The following is a 20,325-nucleotide window of genomic DNA, read 5'->3' on the forward strand; positions in this document are numbered from 1 at the left end:
CATAGCTTGTATCACCTTGTGAAAATTTAGAACCCTTTGTGGACTTGGAGTGGCTATCCCTTCTGTTGTGTTGATTGTCGCTCCTAAGTATTGCTGTGTTTGACACGGCAAAAGGTGTGACTTTGCATAGTTGATGGAGAAACAGTTTGTAAAGGGTTTGTAGGAAGTTGGCTCTGTATGTGCTATTTCAAAGTAAGGAATAGCATGCACAGAGTCCAAGGGTTCCCCTTAGAGGTAAAATAGTGGTAAAAATAGATAATACTAATGCTCTATTTTGTGGTAGTGTGGTCGAGCAGTAGGCTTATCCAAGGAGTAGTGTTAAGCATTTGTTGTACATACACATAGACAATAAATGAGGTACACACACTCAGAGACAAATCCAGCCAATAGGTTTTGTATAGAAAAATATCTTTTCTTAGTTTATTTTAAGAACCACAGGTTCAAATTCTACATGTAATATCTCATTCGAAAGGTATTGCAGGTAAGTACTTTAGGAACTTCAAATCATCAAAATTGCATGTATACTTTTCAAGTTATTGACAAATAGCTGTTTTAAAAGTGGACACTTAGTGCAATTTTCACAGTTCCTGGGGGAGGTAAGTTTTTGTTAGTTTTACCAGGTAAGTAAGACACTTACAGGGTTCAGTTCTTGGTCCAAGGTAGCCCACCGTTGGGGGTTCAGAGCAACCCCAAAGTCACCACACCAGCAGCTCAGGGCCGGTCAGGTGCAGAGTTCAAAGTGGTGCCCAAAACACATAGGCTAGAATGGAGAGAAGGGGGTGCCCCGGTTCCGGTCTGCTTGCAGGTAAGTACCCGCGTCTTCGGAGGGCAGACCAGGGGGGTTTTGTAGGGCACCGGGGGGGACACAAGTCCACACAGAAATTTCACCCTCAGCGGCGCGGGGGCGGCCGGGTGCAGTGTAGAAACAAGCGTCGGGTTTGCAATGTTAGTCTATGAGAGATCTCGGGATCTCTTCAGCGCTGCAGGCAGGCAAGGGGGGGGTTCCTCGGGGAAACCTCCACTTGGGCAAGGGAGAGGGACTCCTGGGGGTCACTTCTCCAGTGAAAGTCCGGTCCTTCAGGTCCTGGGGGCTGCGGGTGCAGGGTCTCTCCCAGGTGTCGGGACTTTAGGTTCAAAAGAGTCGCGGTCAGGGGAAGCCTCGGGATTCCCTCTGCAGGCGGCGCTGTGGGGGCTCAGGGGGGACAGGCTTTGGTACTCACAGTATCAGAGTAGTCCTGGGGTCCCTCCTGAGGTGTTGGATCGCCACCAGTCGAGTCGGGGTCGCCGGGTGCAGTGTTGCAAGTCTCACGCTTCTTGCGGGGAGCTTGCAGGGTTCTTTAAAGCTGCTGGAAACCAAGTTGCAGCTTTTCTTGGAGCAGGTCCGCTGTCCTCGGGAGTTTCTTGTCTTTTCGAAGCAGGGGCAGTCCTCAGAGGATGTCGAGGTCACTGGTCCCTTTGGAAGGCGTCGCTGGAGCAGGATCTTTGGAAGGCAGGAGACAGGCCGGTGAGTTTCTGGAGCCAAGGCAGTTGTCGTCTTCTGGTCTTCCTCTGCAGGGGTTTTTCAGCTAGGCAGTCCTTCTTCTTGTAGTTGCAGGAATCTGATTTTCTAGGGTTCAGGGTAGCCCTTAAATACTAAATTTAAGGGCGTGTTTAGGTCTGGGGGGTTAGTAGCCAATGGCTACTAGCCCTGAGGGTGGGTACACCCTCTTTGTGCCTCCTCCCAAGGGGAGGGGGTCACAATCCTAACCCTATTGGGGGAATCCTCCATCTGCAAGATGGAGGATTTCTAAAAGTTAGAGTCACTTCAGCTCAGGACACCTTAGGGGCTGTCCTGACTGGCCAGTGACTCCTCCTTGTTGCTTTCTTTGTTCCCTCCAGCCTTGCCGCCAAAAGTGGGGGCCGTGGCCGGAGGGGGCGGGCAACTCCACTAAGCTGGAGTGCCCTGCTGGGCTGTGACAAAGGGGTGAGCCTTTGAGGCTCACCGCCAGGTGTCACAGCTCCTGCCTGGGGGAGGTGTTAGCATCTCCACCCAGTGCAGGCTTTGTTACTGGCCTCAGAGTGACAAAGGCACTCTCCCCATGGGGCCAGCAACATGTCTCTGGTGTGGCAGGCTGCTGGAACTAGTCAGCCTACACAGACAGTCGGTTAAGTTTCAGGGGGCACCTCTAAGGTGCCCTCTGTGGTGTATTTTACAATAAAATGTACACTGGCATCAGTGTGCATTTATTGGGCTGAGAAGTTTGATACCAAACTTCCCAGTTTTCAGTGTAGCCATTATGGTGCTGTGGAGTTCGTGTAAAACAGACTCCCAGACCATATACTCTTATGGCTACCCTGCACTTACAATGTCTAAGGTTTTGCTTAGACACTGTAGGGGCACAGTGCTCATGCACTGGTACCCTCACCTATGGTATAGTGCACCCTGCCTTAGGGCTGTAAGGCCTGCTAGAGGGGTGTCTTACCTATACTGCATAGGCAGTGAGAGGCTGGCATGGCACCCTGAGGGGAGTGCCATGTCGACTTACTCATTTTGTTCTCACCAGCACACACAGGCTTGTAAGCAGTGTGTCTGTGCTGAGTGAGGGGTCTCTAGGGTGGCATAATACATGCTGCAGCTCTTAGAGACCTTCCTTGGCATCAGGGCCCTTGGTACTAGAAGTACCAGTTACAAGGGACTTATCTGAAGGCCAGGGTGTGCCAATTGTGGATACAATGGTACATTTTAGGTGAAGGAACACTGGTGCTGGGGCCTGGTTAGCAGGGTCCCAGCACACTTCTCAGTCAAGTCAGCATCAGTATCAGGCAAAAAGTGGGGGGGTAACTGCAACAGGGAGCCATTTCTTTACAGGGTTTGTATAACATAATCTGTGTGGTGTGAACACTTTGTTAGCGAGTTGGTTTTGATTAACCAATCGTCTAGGTACGGGAACACGTGTATTTGCTGCCTCCTGATATGTGCAGCTACTACTGCTAGACATTTTGTAAAGACTCTTGGTGCTGTTGTTATTCCGAATGGCAACACTTTGAATTGGTAATGTATTCCTTTGAATACGAACCTTAGGTATTTCCTGTGCGAGGGATGTATCGGTATATGGAAATACGCGTCTTTTAGATCTAACGTTGTCATGTAGTCTTGCTGTTTCAGTAGTGGTATTACGTCTTGTAACGTGACCATGTGAAAGTGGTCTGATTTGATGTAGGTATTTAGTGTTCTGAGATCTAATATTGGTCTCAGACTTTTGTCCTTTTTCGGTATTAGAAAGTACAGTGAGTAAACTCCTGTGTTCTTTTGTGTTTTTGGTACTAATTCTATTGCGTCTTTTTGCAGTAATGCTTGAACTTCTAGTCCTAGAAGGTCTATATGCTGTTTTGACATATTGTGTGTTTTCGGTGGGACGTTTGGAGGGAGTTGGAGAAATTCTATGCAATAACCATGTTGGATAATTGCTAAGACCCAAGTGTCTGTTGTTATTTCCTCCCAAGATTTGTAGAACTGGCTTAGTCTTCCCCCCACTGGTGTTGTGTGAAGGGGTTGTGTGACTTGAGTCACTGTTTATTTTGAGGGGTTTTGGGACCTTGAAATTTTCCCCTGTTTCTTGGGAATTGGCCCCCTCTGTATTGGCCCCGAAAGCCTCCCCTTTGATATTGTCCCTGGTAGGTAGGTGGTTTGGTTTGTGAGGTGCTGGTTTCTGTGGCTTGACCACGAAACCCTCCTCTGAAAGTTGTTTTGCGAAATGTGCCAAATGTGCCTCTGCCCTGCGGGGTATAGAGTGCACCCATGGCTTTGGCTGTGTCGGTGTCCTTCTTTAATTTTTCAATTGCAGTGTCCACTTCTGGCCCAAACAATTGCTGTTCATTAAACAGCATATTGAGCACTGCCTGTTGTATCTCAGGTTTGAAGCCAGATGTGCACAGCCATGCGTGCCTCCTTATTGTCACAGCAGTATTTATTGTTCTTGCAGCTGTATCTGCTGCATCCATAGAAGAACGTATCTGGTTGTTGGAGATATTTTGTCCCTCTTCAACCACTTGTTGTGCTCGTTTCTGGAATTCTTTGGGGAGGTGCTCGATGAGATGCTGCATCTCGTCCCAATGGGCCCTGTCGTATCGCGCTAGGAGTGCTTGCGAGTTGGCGATGCGCCACTGATTTGCAGCTTGTGCTGCAACCCTTTCCCCAGCTGCATCAAGCTTGCGGCTCTCCTTGTCCGGAGGTGGTGCGTCGCCTGATGTATGCGAGTTGGCTCTTTTACAAGCTGCTCCTACGACTACTGAATCTGGTGTCAGTTGTGATGTAACATGTGTCTGTGGGCGGTGCCTTGTATTTTTTCTCCACCCTTGGAGTTATTGCTCTGCTTTTAACTGGCTCCTTAAAAATCTGTTTACCGTGCCTTAGCATTCCTGGGAGCATAGGAAGGCTTTGATAATGGCTATGGGTGGAGGACAGGGTGTTAAAGAGGAAGTCATCCTCGATAGGCTCCGAATATAGCGATACATTATGAAATTGGGCTGCCCTAGCTACCACCTGTGCATATGCTGCACTGTCCTCAGGTGGTGAGGGTTTAGTTGGGTACGCCTCTGGGCTATTGTCCGATACCGGAGCGTCATAGAGGTCCCATGCATCCTGATCATCTTGGCTCATGGTGGAGTCTGTGCCGGTGATACAGGAGTTGACGGTGGTGGAGAGGGTGGTGGAGTTACCTTCTTTACCACCTTTGCTTGTGGTGGCTTGTCTTGTTGCTGGAAGTAAAGTTTCCTTTTCCTTCTGATTGGGGGAAGAGTGCTGATCTTCCCTGTACCACTTTGGATAAAGATCCGCTTTTGCGTGTGATCTACATCTGTTGTTTGTAATTCCTCCTCAAATCTGTGTCTTTTTAGTTGGGAGGACAGTGATTGTTCCTGTGAGTAGGAACTGGTTTTTGGTTCGGTTGCCGGGTGTTTTGGCACCGAAACCGTGTCTTTAGTTTTTTCCGGCTCCGACGAGATCTTTTTTTTCCGGTGTGGTGCCGCTGTCTCTGTGCCGAGCAGCTTCGGTGCCGCTGTCTCTGTGCCGAGCAGCTTCGGTGCCGCTGTCTCTGTGCCGAGCAGCTTCGGTGCCGCTGTCTCTGTGCCGAGCAGCTTCGGTGCCGCTGTCTCTGTGCCGAGCAGCTTCGGTGCCGCTGTCTCTGTGCCGAGCAGCTTCGGTGCCGCTGTCTCTGTGCCGAGCAGCTTCGGTGCCGCTGTCTCTGTGCCGAGCAGCTTCGGTGCCGCTGTCTCTGTGCCGAGCAGCTTCGGTGCCGCTGTCTCTGTGCCGAGCAGCTTCGGTGCCGCTGTCTCTGTGCCGAGCAGCTTCGGTGCCGCTGTCTCTGTGCCGAGCAGCTTCGGTGCCGCTGTCTCTGTCGACCCTTTTCTGCACCACTCTCTCGGTCCCGAGATTGCTGCGTGCCTGTGACTCGACCTGAGTCGGACGACTTCGGCACCAGCTCGCCCTTTTTCGGTGCTGATGGACGGTCACCAACTTTATGGGTTAAGCCATGGCCTGTTGGCAGTGGCGTCCCCTGGGCTTTCTCTGTTTTTTCGTGTGATCTTTGTTTCGACTTCTTACTCACGGTTTGTTGCTCTTCGACGTCGAACTCTTCGGAGTCTGAATCGGGGATGGAGAATGTTTCTTCTTCCTCCTCCTCGAACCTTTGTTGTCCTGTCGGCGAGGACGCCATCTGCAACCTCCTGGCTCTTCGGTCTCTGAGCGCTTTTCTCGACCGAAACGCGCGACAGGCCTCACACGTCTCCTCCTTGTGCTCGGGGGACAGGCACAAGTTACAGACCAAATGTTGGTCTGTATAAGGATATTTACTGTGGCATTTAGGACAGAATCAGAACGGGGTCCGTTCCATCAGTCTCGATGTTGCACGCGGTCGGGCTGACCAGGCCCCGACGGGGGATCGAAAATACCCTGAAGGGTTACCGGAGCTCTTTAAGGCTCGGTGTCGATTTGCCCCAACTATCCAGATACCGAACGAAACAATACAGACGAATTTTCCGTTGATTCTGACTAACTTTCCGACCCGAAACACGGAGCGAAAAGGAACACGTCCGAACCCGATGGCGGAAAAAAACCAATCTAAGATGGAGTCGACGCCCATGCGCAATGGAACCGAAGTGGGAGGAGTCCCTCGGTCTCGTGACTCGAAAAGACTTCTTCAAAGAAAAACAACTTGTAACACTCCGACCCAACACCAGACGGCGGACTATGCACAGCATGTGTATCTGCAGCTACACATGCCACCGAACCTGTGGTTTACTTGGGTCACCTTGAAGGTGGAGGCCAAGTTCAACCACTCCAGCTTAAGATCCAGACTATTCTGGACTGGGCAGCTCCAAAAACCCAGACTCAAGTCAGGGCATTCCTTGGCTTGACTGGGTACTACAGGAGGTTTGTGAAGGGATATGGATCCATAGTGACAGCCCTCACAGAACTTACCTCCAAGAAAATGCCCAAGAAAGTAAACTGGACTGTAGAATGCCAACAGGCCTTTGACACCCTGAAACAAGCAATGTGCACAGCACCAGTTCTAAAAGCTCCAGATTACTCCAAGCAGTTCATTGTGCAGACAGATGCCTCTGAACATGGGATAGGGGCAGTTTTGTCCGAAACAAATAATGATAGCCTTGACCAGCCTGTTGCTTTCATTAGCAGGAGGTTACTCCCCAGGGAGCCTTCGTTGGAGTGCCATTGAGAGGGAGCACTTTGCTGTGGTTTGGTCCCTGAAGAAGCTGAGACCATACCTCTTTGGTACTTACTTTGTAGTTCAAACTGACCACAGACCTCTCAGATGGCTGATGCAAATGAAAGGTGAAAATCCCAAACTGTTGAGGTGGTCCATACCCATACAGGGAATGGACTTTATAGTGGAACACAGACCTGGGTCTGCCCATGCCAATGCAGATGGCCTTTCCAGGTTCTTCCACTTAGAAATTGAAGACTCTCTTGGGAAAGGTTAGTCTCATCCTCTTTCATTTGGGGGGGGGGGGGGGGGTTTAATAAGTAAATGCCTCCTTGGCATGGTTACCCCCTGACTTTTTGCCTTTGCTGATGCTATGTTTTGAATTGAAAGTGTGCTGAGGCCTGCTAACCAGGCCCCAGCAGCAGTGTTCTTTCCCTAACCTGTACTTTTGATTCCACAATTGGCACACCCTGGCATCCAGGTAAGTCCCTTGTAACTGGTACCAAGGGCCCTGATGCCAGGGAAGGTCTCTAAGGGCTGCAGCATATCTTATGCCACCCTGGGGACCCCTCACTCAGCACAGACACACTGCTTGCCAGCTTGTGTGCTGGTGAGGACAAAATGAGTAAGTCGACATGGCACTCCCCTCAGGGTGCCATGCCAACCTCACACTGCCTATGCAGTATAGATAAGTCACCCCTCTAGCAGGCCTTACAGCCCTAAGGCAGGGTGCACTATACCATAGGTGAGGGCACCAGTGCATGAGCACTGTGCCCCTACAGTGTCTAAGCAAAACCTTAGACATTGTAAGTGCAGGGTAGCCATAAGAGTATATGGTCTGGGAGTCTGTCATACACGAACTCCACAGCACCATAATGGCTACACTGAAAACTGGGAAGTTTGGTATCAAACTTCTCAGCACAATAAATACACACTGATGCCAGTGTACATTTTATTGTAACATAGGTGCCCCCTGAAACCTTAACCGACTATCCGTGCAGGCTGACTAGTTCTAGCCGCCTGCCACACACCAGACATGTTGCTGGCCACATGGGGAGAGTGCCTTTGTCACTCTGTGGCTAGTAAAGCCTGTACTGGGTGGAGGTGCTTCACGCCTCCCCCTGCAGGAACTGCAACACCTGGCAGTGAGCCTCAAAGCCTCACCCCCTTTGTTACAGCACCCCAGGGCACTCCAGCTAGTGGAGTTGCCCGCCCCCTCCAGCCACGGCCCCACTTTTGGCAGCAAGGCCGGAGGAGATAATGAGAAAAACAAGGAGGAGTCACTGGCCAGTCAGGACAGCCCCAAAGGTGTCCTGAGCTGAGGCGACGGACTTTTAGAAATCCTCCATCTTGCAGATGGAGGATTTCCCCAATAGGGATAGGAATGTGCCCCCCTCACCTCGGGAGGAGGGACAAAGAAGGTGTACCCACCCTCAGGGCTAGTAGCCATTGGCTACCAACCCCCCCAGACCTAAACACGCCCTTAAATTTAGTATTTAAGGGCTCCCCAGAACCTAGGAATGAAAATGTCACTTACCCAGTGTACATCTGTTCGTGGCATCAGTCGCTGAGATTCACATGGTATGCATGAGCTCGCCATCTGGTGTTGGGTCGGAGTGTTACAAGTTGTTTTTCTTCGAAGAAGTGTTTTCGAGTCACGGGACCGAGTGACTCCACCTTCTGTGCTCATTGCGCATGGGCGTCGACTCCATCTTCGATTGTTTTCCCCGCAGAGGGTGAGGTAGGAGTTGTACTATAGTAATAGTGCCCGCGCAATGAAAAATGTAAGTATGTACCTATTAAAGGATTAAGTAATATATATACAAATGTACAAAATTGAAGGTAACTTCTGAACTGCTACAGGCTTCCGGGGAGGTGGGTGGGTCCATGTGAATCTCAGCGACTGATGCCACGAACAGATGTACACTGGGTAAGTGACATTTTCAGTTCGATGGCATCTGTCGCTGTAGATACACATGGTATGCATAGACTAGTAAGCAGTTAGTTCCCCATAAGCGGTGGTTTAGCCTGTAGGAGTAGAAGTTGTCTGAAATAGAGTTCTTAATACAGCTTGACCTACTGTAGCTTGTTGTGCGGATAGCACATCTATACAGTAGTGTTTGGTGAATGTGTGAGGCGTAGACCAAGTGGCTGCCTTACATATTTCTTGTATTGGGATGTTTCCTAAAAAGGCCATTGAAGCACCTTTTTTCCTTGTTGAATGTGCCCTGGGAGTAATGGGCAGTTGTCTTTTTGCTTTAAGGTAGCAGATTTGGATGCATTTAACTATCCATCTGGCTATACCTTGTTTTGATATTGGGTTACCTGCATGAGGTTTTTGGAATGCAATAAATAGCTGTTTAGTTTTTCTGATGTTCTTCGTTCTGTCAATGTAGTACATTAATGCTCTTTTGACATCTAATGTATGTAGTGCTCTTTCAGCCACAGAATCTGGCTGTGGGAAGAATACTGGTAATTCTACCGTTTGATTTAGATGGAATGGAGAAATAACTTTTGGTAAAAATTTTGGATTAGGTCGTAGGACGACCTTATTTTTATGTATTTGTATAAAAGGCTCTTGTGTTGTGAACGCTTGAATTTCACTTACTCTTCTTAGAGATGTAATGGCGATGAGAAAGGCAACTTTCCAGGTGAGGAATTGTATTCCGCAAGAGTGCATGGGTTCGAAGGGTGGGCCCATGAGTCTTGTTAGAACCACGTTTAGGTTCCATGAAGGAACAGGTGGTGTTCTTGGTGGTATAATTCTTTTAAGCCCTTCTATGAATGCTTTGATAACTGGTATCCTATACAAGGAAGTCGAATATGTAGTTTGCAGGTATGCAGATATTGCTGCAAGGTGTATTTTAATAGAAGAGAAGGCTAGCTTTGCTTTTTGTAAATGGAGCAAGTAATTTACTATATGTTTTGGAGTTGCCTCTAGTGGTTGTATCTGATTATGATGGCAGTACCAAACAAATCTTTTCCACTTACTTGCGTAGCAGTGTCTAGTGGATGGCCTTCTGGCCTGCTTTATGACTTCCATACACTCTTGGCTAAGTTGTAAGTGTCCGAATTCTAGGATTTCAGGAGCCAGATTGCTAGATTCAGCGATGCTGGGTCCGGGTGTCTGATCTGTTGGTTGTGTTGCGTTAACAGATCTGGTTTGTTGGGCAGTTTGATGTGTGGTACTACAGACAGATCTAGCAGTGTTGTGTACCAGGGTTGTCTTGCCCACGTTGGTGCTATTAAAATGAGTTTGAGTTTGTTTTGACTCAATTTGTTTACTAGGTAAGGAAGGAGAGGGAGAGGAGGAAAAGCGTAAGCAAATATTCCTGACCAGTTCATCCATAGGGCATTGCCTTGGGATTGCTTGTGTGGGTATCTGGACGCGAAGTTTTGGCATTTTGCGTTCTCTTTTGTTGCAAATAAGTCTATTTGTGGTGTTCCCCAGAGTGTGAAGTAGGTGTTCAGAATTTGTGGGTGGATTTCCCATTCGTGAACTTGCTGGTGATCTCGAGAGAGATTGTCTGCCAGCTGATTCTGGATCCCAGGAATAAACTGTGCTATTAGACCAATTTGATGGTGGATAGCCCACTTCCATATTTTTTGAGCTAACAAGCTTAACTGCGTTGAATGTGTTCCTCCTTGTTTGTTTAGATAATACATCGTTGTCATGTTGTCTGTTTTGACAAGGATGTATTTGTGGGTTATGATTGGTTGGAAAGCTTTTAGTGCTTGAAAAACTGCTAATAATTCTAGATGATTTATATGCAGTTTTGTTTGATGTATGTTCCATTGTCCTCTTATGTTGTGTTGATTGAGATGTGCTCCCCACCCTGTCATGGAAGCATCTGTTGTTATTACGTACTGTGGCACTGGGTCTTGGAAAGGCCGCCCTATGTTTAAATTTATACTGTTCCACCATAGAAGCGATAGGTAAGTTTGGCGGTCTAGCAACACCAGATCTAGAAGGTGACCCTGTGCTTGAGACCACTGTGAGGCTAGGCACTGTTGTAAGGGCCTCATGTGCAGTCTTGCGTTTGGGACAATGGCTATGCATGAGGACATCATGCCTAGGAGCTGTAGTATTGTTCTTGCTTGTATTGTTTGGTTTGGAGACATGTGTTGAATGACCCTGTTGAAATTGTGGATCCTTTGTGGAGTTGGCGTTGCTACTCCTTTTGTTGTGTCTATTATGGCTCCTAGATATTGCTGTACTTTGCTTGGCAGAATGTTTGATTTTGCAAAGTTGACGGTGAACCCTAAATTGTAGAGGGTTTGTATGACTTGATTTGTGTGGTTTGAGCATTGTGTGAGCGAACTGGTTTTGATTAGCCAGTCGTCTAGATACGGGAACACATGTATTTGCTGCCTTCTGATGTGTGCAGCGACTACTGCTAGGCACTTTGTGAATACTCTTGGAGCGGTTGTTAAACCAAAAGGCAATACTTTGAATTGGTAATGTATTCCTTTGAATACAAACCTTAGATATTTCCTGTGTGATTGATGGATTGGTATATGGAAATATGCGTCCTTGAGGTCTAGGGTTGTCATGTAGTCGTGTTTTCTGAGCAATGGTAACACTTCTTGTAGTGTGACCATGTGAAAGTGGTCTGATTTGATGAATGTGTTTACTACCCTGAGGTCTAGAATTGGTCTCAGTGTTTCGTCCTTTTTTGGTATCAAGAAGTACAGTGAATAAACTCCTGTGTTTATTTGTGTGCTTGGTACTAATTCTATTGCATTTTTTTGCAGTAGTGCTTGAACTTCTATCTCTAGAAGTTGTGAATGGTATTTTGATAAATTTTGTGATTTTGGTGGTATGTCTGGAGGGAATTGCATGAATTCTATGCAATAACCATGTTGGATAATTGCTAGGACCCATGTATCTGTAGTTATTTTGTCCCATGCTTCGTAATATTGATGTATCCTCCCCCCCACTGGTGTTGTGTGGGAGGGGTGAGTGACGTGTGAGTCACTGCTTGTTGGTAGTGTTTTTGGGGCTTTGAAATCTTCCTCTATTCCTAGGAAATTGCCCCCCTCTATACTGGCCCCGAAAACCTCCCCTGTACTGTCCCTGGTAGGTGGGCGGTGCGGACTGTGAGGTGCTAGCTTGTGTGGCCTGACCCCGAAACCCTCCTCTAAAAGGTGTTTTGCGGAAGGTGTTATAAGATCCTCTGCTCTGCGGGGAGTAGAGTGCGCCCATGGCCTTGGCAGTGTCAGTGTCCTTTTTGAGCTTTTCTATAGCTGTGTCGACCTCCGGACCGAACAGAAGTTTCTCGTTTACTGGCATGTTAAGCACTGCCTGCTGAATTTCTGGCTTGAATCCAGACGTTCTGAGCCATGCGTGCCTACGGATGGTAACCGACGTATTAATGGTTCTTGCGGCCGTGTCTGCTGCATCCATGGAGGAGCGTATTTGATTGTTGGAAATGTTTTGACCCTCCTCAACAACCTGTTTTGCTCTTTTTTGCAGATCTTTTGGGAGATGTTCAATGAGATGCTGCATCTCATCCCAGTGGGCTCTGTCGTATCGCGCTAGCAGCGCTTGTGAATTTGCGATGCGCCACTGGTTTGCTGCTTGGACAGCAACCCTCTTCCCGGCTGCATCGAACTTCCTACTTTCTTTATCTGGGGGAGGTGCATCCCCAGAAGTGTGTGAGTTTGCCCGTTTTCTGGCAGCCCCTACCACCACAGAGTCTGGTGGCAGCTGAGAGGTGATGAAGACAGGGTCCGTAGGAGGCGCCTTATACTTTTTGTCCACCCTAGGCGTCACTGCCCTACTTTTAACTGGCTCCTTGAAAATGTCTTTTGCATGGCGTAGCATGCCGGGGAGCATCGGCAGGCTTTGGTAGGAGCTGTGGGTTGAGGAGAGGGTGTTAAATAAAAAATCATCCTCTACTTGTTCCGAGTGTAGTTCCACATTATGGAATAGAGCTGCTCTAGCCACCACTTGTGAGTAGGCTGTGCTGTCTTCCGGTGGTGATGGCCTAGTTGGGTATGTGTCTGGGCTGTTATCAGACACTGGTGCGTCGTACAAGTCCCACGCATCCTGATCTTGGTCGTCGTGGCTCATGGCGGTGTGAGCTGGCGAATGTGACGGGGTGTAAGTTGGCGAAGCCGGAGTTACAGGTGGAGGCGAGGGAGGAGGTGTTACCTTTTGTGTTGTGTCTTGCTGAGGAGTAAACTGAAGCGTTCTCTTTCGTTTGACAGGTGGAAGGGTACTGATCTTCCCAGTCCCCTGCTGAATAAAGATACGCTTTTGCGTGTGATCCACGTCAGTGGATTGCAGTTCTTGTTCAAATCTATGTTTCTTCAGTTGAGAAGACATAGAATGCTCTTCGGTATAGGAGCCAGAAACAGGGTCTGATGTCGCTTTTTTCGGCTCCGAAAGCCCTGTCGATTGTTTTTTCGGCTCCGAGGTAACCTTCCTCTTTTTCTGTGCCGAAAATTCTTGGCCTCTATGGTCTTCGGCGCCACTGTCTCGGCGTCGATCGGTGTCGACACCGAACTCTCGGTGTCGATGCTTCTGTTTAGCACTCTCTCGGTCCCGAGGAGGCTGCGTGCCGGTGTCTCGACCGAAGTCGGACGATCTCGACACTGAATGGGCCTTTTTCGGTGCCGATTGTTGGTCACCGAGAATTTGGGTGGAGCCATGGCCGGTTGGCAGTGGCGTCCCCTGGGCCTTCTTTCCTTTTTTAAGGTTTGATCTCGACGTCTTACTCACAGTTCTTGTAGAGTGTAGCTCGTCGGAGTCTGAATCCTGGATGGAAAAGGATTCCTCCTGTTCTTCTTCTGTCTCGAACTGTCGACGCTCTTTCGGCGTGGACGCCATCTGCAGTCTTCTCGCTCGACGGTCGCGCAGAGTTTTTCGGGACCGGAACGCCCGACAGGCCTCGCAGGATTCTTCACTGTGCTCGGGTGACAGGCACAGATTACAGACCGAGTGCAGGTCCGTATAAGGATATTTGTTGTGGCATTCGGGGCAGAATCGAAACGGGGTCCGATCCATCGGCGTTGTCCTCCACGCGGTCGGGCCGACTAGGCCCCGACGGGGTGCCGAAATCTACCCCGAAGGGCACCGAAGCGCTTCGATGTTCAACGCGTCGTCGTATGTGTCTATCTCTAACCGGATCGCAACGATACCGTCGAAAATCTTCCGTCTTCAGCTATCTTTCCGTTCCGAAACTCGGAGCGACATGAACACGTCCGAACCCGATGGCGGAAAGAAAACAATCGAAGATGGAGTCGACGCCCATGCGCAATGAGCACAGAAGGTGGAGTCACTCGGTCCCGTGACTCGAAAACACTTCTTCGAAGAAAAACAACTTGTAACACTCCGACCCAACACCAGATGGCGAGCTCATGCATACCATGTGTATCTACAGCGACAGATGCCATCGAACCTCAGATTCCTGCAACCTAAGAATAAGAGGACTGCTAAGCTGAAAAACCCTGCAGAGAAGACGGAGACACCAGCTGCTTTGGCCCCAGCTCTACCGGCCGGTCTCCCCCCCCCCTTCTAAAGACACTGCTCCAGCAACGCTTTCCCCAGGGACCAGCGACCTCTGAATCCTCAGAGGACTGCCCTGCTCTAGAAGGACCAAGAACTCCTGAGGACAGCAGCCCTGTTCACCAAAGACTGCAACTTTGAAGCAACTTGCGTTTCCCGCCGGAAGCGTGAGACTTGACACTCTGCACCCGACACCTCCGGCTCGACTTGTGGAGAACAATCACTTCAGGGAGGACTCCCCGGCGACTGCGAGACCGTGAGTAGCCAGAGTTGCCCCCCCCGAGCCCCCACAGTGACGCCTGCAGAGGGAATCCCGAGGCTCCCCCTGACCGCAACTGCCTGCTCCTCAGATCCCGACGCCTGGTAAAGACTCTGCACCCGCAGCCCCCAGGACCTGAAGGATCCAAACTCCAGTGCAGGAGTGACCCCCAGGAGGCCCTCTCCCTTGCCCAGGTGGTGGCTACCCCGAGGAGCCCCTCCCCCCTTGCCTGCATCGCTGAAGAGACCCCTTGGTCTCCCATTGAAACCTATTGAAAACCCGACGCGTGTTTGCACACTGCACCCGACCGCCCCCGCGCTGCTGAGGGTGTACTTTCTGTGTGGACTTGTGTCCCCCCCCCCCCCCCCCCCGGTGCCCTACAAAACCCCCCTGGTCTTCCCTCCGAACACGCAGGTACTTACCTGTAGCAGACTGGAACCGGGGCACCCCCTTCTCCTTTGAAGCCTATGCGTTTTGGGCACCACTTTGACCTCTGCACCTGACCGGCCCTGAGCTGCTGGTGTGGTAACTTTGGTGTTGCTCTGAACCCCCAACGGTGGGCTACCTTGGACCCAAACTTGAAACCCGTAGGTGGTTTACTTACCTGCAAAAACTAACAAACTCTTACTCCCCCGAGGAACTGTTGAAAATTGCACTAAGTGTCTAGTTTTAAAATAGCTACATGTGATTTATGTGAAAACTGTATATGCTATTTTGCTAATTCAAAGTTCCTAAAGTACCTACCTGCAATACCTTTCATTTGAAGTATTACATGTAAATCTTGAACCTGTGGTTCTTAAAATAAACTAAGAAAATATAGTTTTCTATACAAAAACCTATTGGCCTGGAATTGTCGGAGTGTGTGTTCCTCATTTATTGCTTGTGTATGTACAACAAATGCATAACACTACTCCTTTGATAAGCCTACTGCTCGACCACACTACCACAAAATAGAGCATTAGTATTCTCTCTTTTTGCCACTACCTTACCTCTAAGGGGAACCCTTGGACTCTGTGCATACTATTCCTTACTTTGAAATAGTGCATAAAGAGCCAACTTCCTACAAGGGGCATATTTGCTGGTGCATATATGCCTCTTATTTGTAATTTAATGCACCTTGCTTTTGGGGCTGGAGGGCCTGCCAGAGGGTTGACTTGCATATAACTGCATACGTGCCATGTCATGTTTTCAATTTTAGAAGCACCTTGTCACGAAGCCTGAAATGGCAGTCGGCATAAGATCGGGGCTGGGTCCCTTAAAGAGGATCAAGTTGTGCTGCAGCAGTAAGGGGCCCAGGCCATAGCTACCAGCGGTACCATTTACTAGGCTCTTGTAGGGGGGCTGAAGGGCCCGGTAACCTGGGGGAATCAAGTGACCAGGTGTTTTTGGGGGGGAAGGAGCACTGGCACTGGTTGACTGAAGAGCACTGGGTTACTGCTAAAGTTGTACCTAAACACCAGGCAAAAGTGTCTGTGTAGGGGGGGGGGGGGACTGTAACCAGAACCCAGCTCCCTTCACACATGCATATACACATGTAGCTGGGAATTAGTCTAATGCCTATGACTATCAATGAAGATCTTACGATGTAGAAAGATTATTTTCCCAAACATTTCAATGAAATTCAATTCCCCATCACAGCACAGTAGAAAAAAGCACTGAGGTGCTTTTTGCTTGACGAGGTTGAACTACTAAGCAATCAGGAGTACAGTGCTGGGTCAGAAATACCAGGTCCCCAAAAGCAGGACTTTGAAGCCTTAGCCACTAGCTGCCTTACAGGAAGAGATGAACAGAGCTTAGAACAGGTCACCAACAATTTTTCTGTCAAAGCTTAATTAAAGGGTAGCAAGTGCTCTGGAGTAAAAGGCCTAGGGGCAAGATTTGCATTAGCAGATCTGCCTCAGTTTCGTTAGTAGGTAGCTCAGAGGCCTACTATAACAAAAAGAGGGGCACTCTGGAGGTGCAAGGGGAGGATGGAGGAAGTAGGGGGAAGTCCAAATGTTTTAGGGGAAAGTCCATATTCTTCAGGGAATATCTCCAGGCCAATGGCATCATGTAGATCTAAATATAGGCTATGGTAAGAGTAATGAGGGAGGAGTAAATTATCTGCTTCCTTGTCATGCTTAAAATGTTGAAGTCCCTGAACAAAGTTGGAATCAAATGCAAACAAAGCTTCAAGTCAACTAACGTTGAGGGAGAGGCTGGGATTTATCCAAACTTCACGAATGCACCCTAGTAATCTTGTAGTAAGACAGGGCTGGCATCAACAGATGTCATCACTAGTTCGTAAGTGAGCATCTGGGTTGGATCTGGACCAATGGAGCAGAGGTCAGACTAGAAGCAGCTGGAACTGCCAACACCTCCAGCAGAGTGGCAAAGTGGGCAAGCGCTTGTAGGAGTCTAGACAGAGGCCTTGCAGGGACAGCTTTTGTATGCCCACTGGGGGCACCTCTGGATCAATGAGGCCCTAAGGTGATCCAGAGGAAGCAGAATAGGATCCTCTGAATGCAGATGTGTGACTTCTCCCAGCAGCAGAAGTTACTAGGGCAGGGGGGACTAGTCCATTTTTTTTTTTTTTTTTTAATTGATCTCTGGTTAAGGTGAATTGGAGTTGGCCTGCATCTTGAAGCGGGTATGCTTTCTGGAGCATTACCTGCCCTATTTCTAGTGTTAAGTGACGTATGTGCATCAGGGAACATCTGTCACAGGATTTAGATTGGTGCTCAGACCCCAAACACATTGGCAGACAATGGCGATTGACTTCTTCCTGCAATCATGGCAGTTTGAATCCTAAGGTCTTGGCATTTTGCACAGCATGCTGTCTGCACAATAACAATGCTGGAGCTGGTAAAAGAATACAAAAAATTGGAGGGGAGTTCTGCATTCACGAATAATGTCTAAAGAGAAGACAGAGGTCAGTGTACCAGGGTGGTGTCTAGAAGCTCCATGTCGTCACTTCCAAAGATGGTGTGAGGTCACTGCAGACTTATGGCACCAGCTTTTTGTGTACCGGATAAATTGAGAAGAATGGTTACAGATCCAGTCTGGCACATGGAGACAGCTAAAAAGGTGAGGAATCTGCATTTCGATGCATCTATCAAAATTTAATTATTCCAGATCAACTAATTGGGAGAAGCATGTGCATTAAAGACTCGGTGCAAAATCTCAAGAGAATTTATGTTGCATAAAGAAAGAAACAGAAGACAATGGCATGAGCCATCATGCTATTGAAATAAACAGACTCACAAAGTAATTCTTAGAAGAAATCACTCATAAAAAGGCAATAAGCATCTTATAGGTTATCCTTCGAACCAAGGAAAGATCATCTTGAGACACGGAGACTCATGGTCCAGGAGAAATGAGCAAGCATCAGTTTCCTGCATCCTACGAAAGCTCACCAATCAGAAGAAGAAAAAAATTCACATGAAGTATTTTTCAAACAAATGAGTAATCACTCATGATGTGATGAGCACTACACGAGCTAGCCTTTAGTCTGAGTCAGGAAATTAAAAGCTAAGAGCTAACTCCATAAGGAAACAAGTGCAAATTAAGTGAGGTGCTCTACAAAGCAAGGAAAAAATAAAAATCAGCAATGAGAAAAGAATGAGCATCACATGAAGTACCCTTAAATCCAAGGAGAACACTTGTAATGAGAGAATGAGCATATCAAATTTATCAATCTGAAACGATTTAACCATGGGAAGAGCATGACCATCACATTGTATATCCTTCAGTATTGTTTGGTAAGACAATTCATGCTGGAAAACTAGAGCAAAATCATTCAATGTACGAAGCAAGGAGTAAAGACTGACAAGGAAGGATGGTACTACTCTCACTAGGATGCCTGCAAATCAAAATGATAACAAGTCAACCTTTCGCATAGGAGAGATCGCACCAATTACAGAAGAAACAATGGTTTATCTTCCAAAAGACAAACGCAGCCACCAGACTGCAGCTTACCCATGTGTGAGGAAGGATTCAGGAAAGACCCATGAGGAGCGGACGGTGGTCCAAAGTGGGCACCACTTGGGTGAACAGCACCTAATAAAAGAATGAGTAAAGCAGTTAGACTCCACGCAAATATAGACTAAACGCCCTTTAACTATACCATTAAAATGCTGATTAACCTGTTGCAGTGAAAAGTGTGGCTGGCCGTGTAAGTTCATGTCCAGGAGGAATGGCTCCAAAGGCCCCTGATCCTGGAAGGCAAGTGAGGAGATCATTCCGGAAATCCAGCTTAGGAGGATCACCTTGCATCAGCTGAAAGATAAAATAATTTTACTTGCCAGACATTCATGCACAAATGAAAAATTCAAACGATAAACAGGTGTTAAATCCGCCCCAACCATTTAAGCTAATAAGCAAACAGCACAATAAAGGTAACATGACCTATCCAACCTCTTGTCCCAATCCCAGCCATTCGACAGCCAGGAAAAATCCCTCATCAACATTTCCTTTGAGTGTCCATTGCAACGGACAAACCCATTTGAGGGTATGGAGCATTTTCTTGGGGTTCCGGGGCAGTCAGTGGCCGGAGTCGATGGAACAAGTTACTTACCTGTAACTGTAGATCTCCAGTATTGGAAACTTTTATAGATTCACATGCTTGAATCATTCCCCGTCGTCAATAGAAAAAAGCCATGCTCAGTTGCATATAAAGCTCTAAAGGCACTAGGCCTCTAATTTAATAACAGTCGTTTTGTAAAAAAAAAAAAAAAAAAAAAAAAAAGACCAAACTTACAAAGACAACCAATCAGCTTACACCACCCTCTAGAACCCTCCTGTGAGGAGCTGATTTCACTCAGATTTTCCGAGCACGAGTGTAGCAATATAGCTAGGATTGAGGGAATAAAGGTGAGCTCCCAGGGGAGGTGGGTGGGCCGCATGTGAATCTATGAAAGTTTCCAATACTGGAAAACTACAGTTACAGGTAAGTAATTTGTTCCTTACTCTAGTATTGGAACTTTTATAGATTCACATGCTTGAATCAGAATAGTAAGCAGTGAATAACACATTTGACATGCAGATAGTAACATAGCGCTCTGAAATGCAAACCGGCATGACAATATGTACATACACTTAGTTTACGATCTACAGAATTACTTTCAAAGAAAATGTGAGATAATACAAAACAAGCAGATGAAGTGAAGGAATCGTCTAGCTCACCTTTATTGGAACAGGTTTCTAAGGACTGCTTGCCCGACGGCTGCATCTCCAAGTGAATCTGTGTCCAAAAAGTAATGCTGCGTGAAGGTGGGAGTTGTCCTCCATGTCGCAGCCTGACAGATGTCTGGAACTGACACACTTGGAAACAGCGCACAGGACACAGATATAGCTCTGGTAGAATGCGCTCAAAAATTTGTTTTCAATGGTCGACCTGCTTTATGATGGCAGAAGATGATTGTGTCTCTAATCCATTGGGAAATAGTCTGTTTTGTCAGAGTGTCCTTTCCTAGCGGCACTGAAAGCTATAAATAACTGATTGGACTGCAAGATTGATTTTGTTCTGTCCAGATAGAATTGTATGCACCTCTTAAGGTCAAGTGAATGCAGGGTCCTTTCTGCAGTAGTTTGTGGGTTCGGGAAAAAAGATTTTGGCACCACTGGTTTGTTGATATGGAATTCCGAAGGCACCTTAGGAATGAATTTGGGATTGGTGCTTAGCATCACTATCTTGATTGAACTGCAAAAAAGGTTCTTGTATAGTGAAAGCTTGAATTTCACTAACTCTGCATGCCGAAGTAAGGGCGAGAAGGAGAGCCACCTTCCAAGTGAGGTACTTGATGTCCGCCCTGTGACTAGGCTCAAAGGGCTCCCCGTCATGAGCTGGCCAAGGATGACGTTAAGTCGCCATG

At 47.8% G+C, this 20,325-nt stretch overlaps 1 protein-coding gene across 2 annotated transcripts in view; it reads right to left on the reverse strand.

Annotated features, from left to right (window-relative positions):
- Window positions 1–20,325, reverse strand: part of FBRS (fibrosin) — a 319,454-nt gene that overhangs the window by 48,002 nt on the left and 251,127 nt on the right. For both annotated transcript variants that reach the window (XM_069244392.1, XM_069244391.1), the window contains exons 15-16: window positions 18,598–18,730; window positions 18,431–18,511 (exon numbers count right to left, since the gene is read on the reverse strand). In XM_069244392.1, coding sequence (XP_069100493.1) covers window positions 18,431–18,511; window positions 18,598–18,730 — 214 coding nt within the window. The remainder of the gene's footprint in view (window positions 1–18,430; window positions 18,512–18,597; window positions 18,731–20,325) is intronic.

The sequence above is a fragment of the Pleurodeles waltl genome, chromosome 7 (assembly GCF_031143425.1).
Source record: "Pleurodeles waltl isolate 20211129_DDA chromosome 7, aPleWal1.hap1.20221129, whole genome shotgun sequence".
In the NCBI taxonomy this organism is placed as follows: domain Eukaryota; kingdom Metazoa; phylum Chordata; class Amphibia; order Caudata; family Salamandridae; genus Pleurodeles; species Pleurodeles waltl.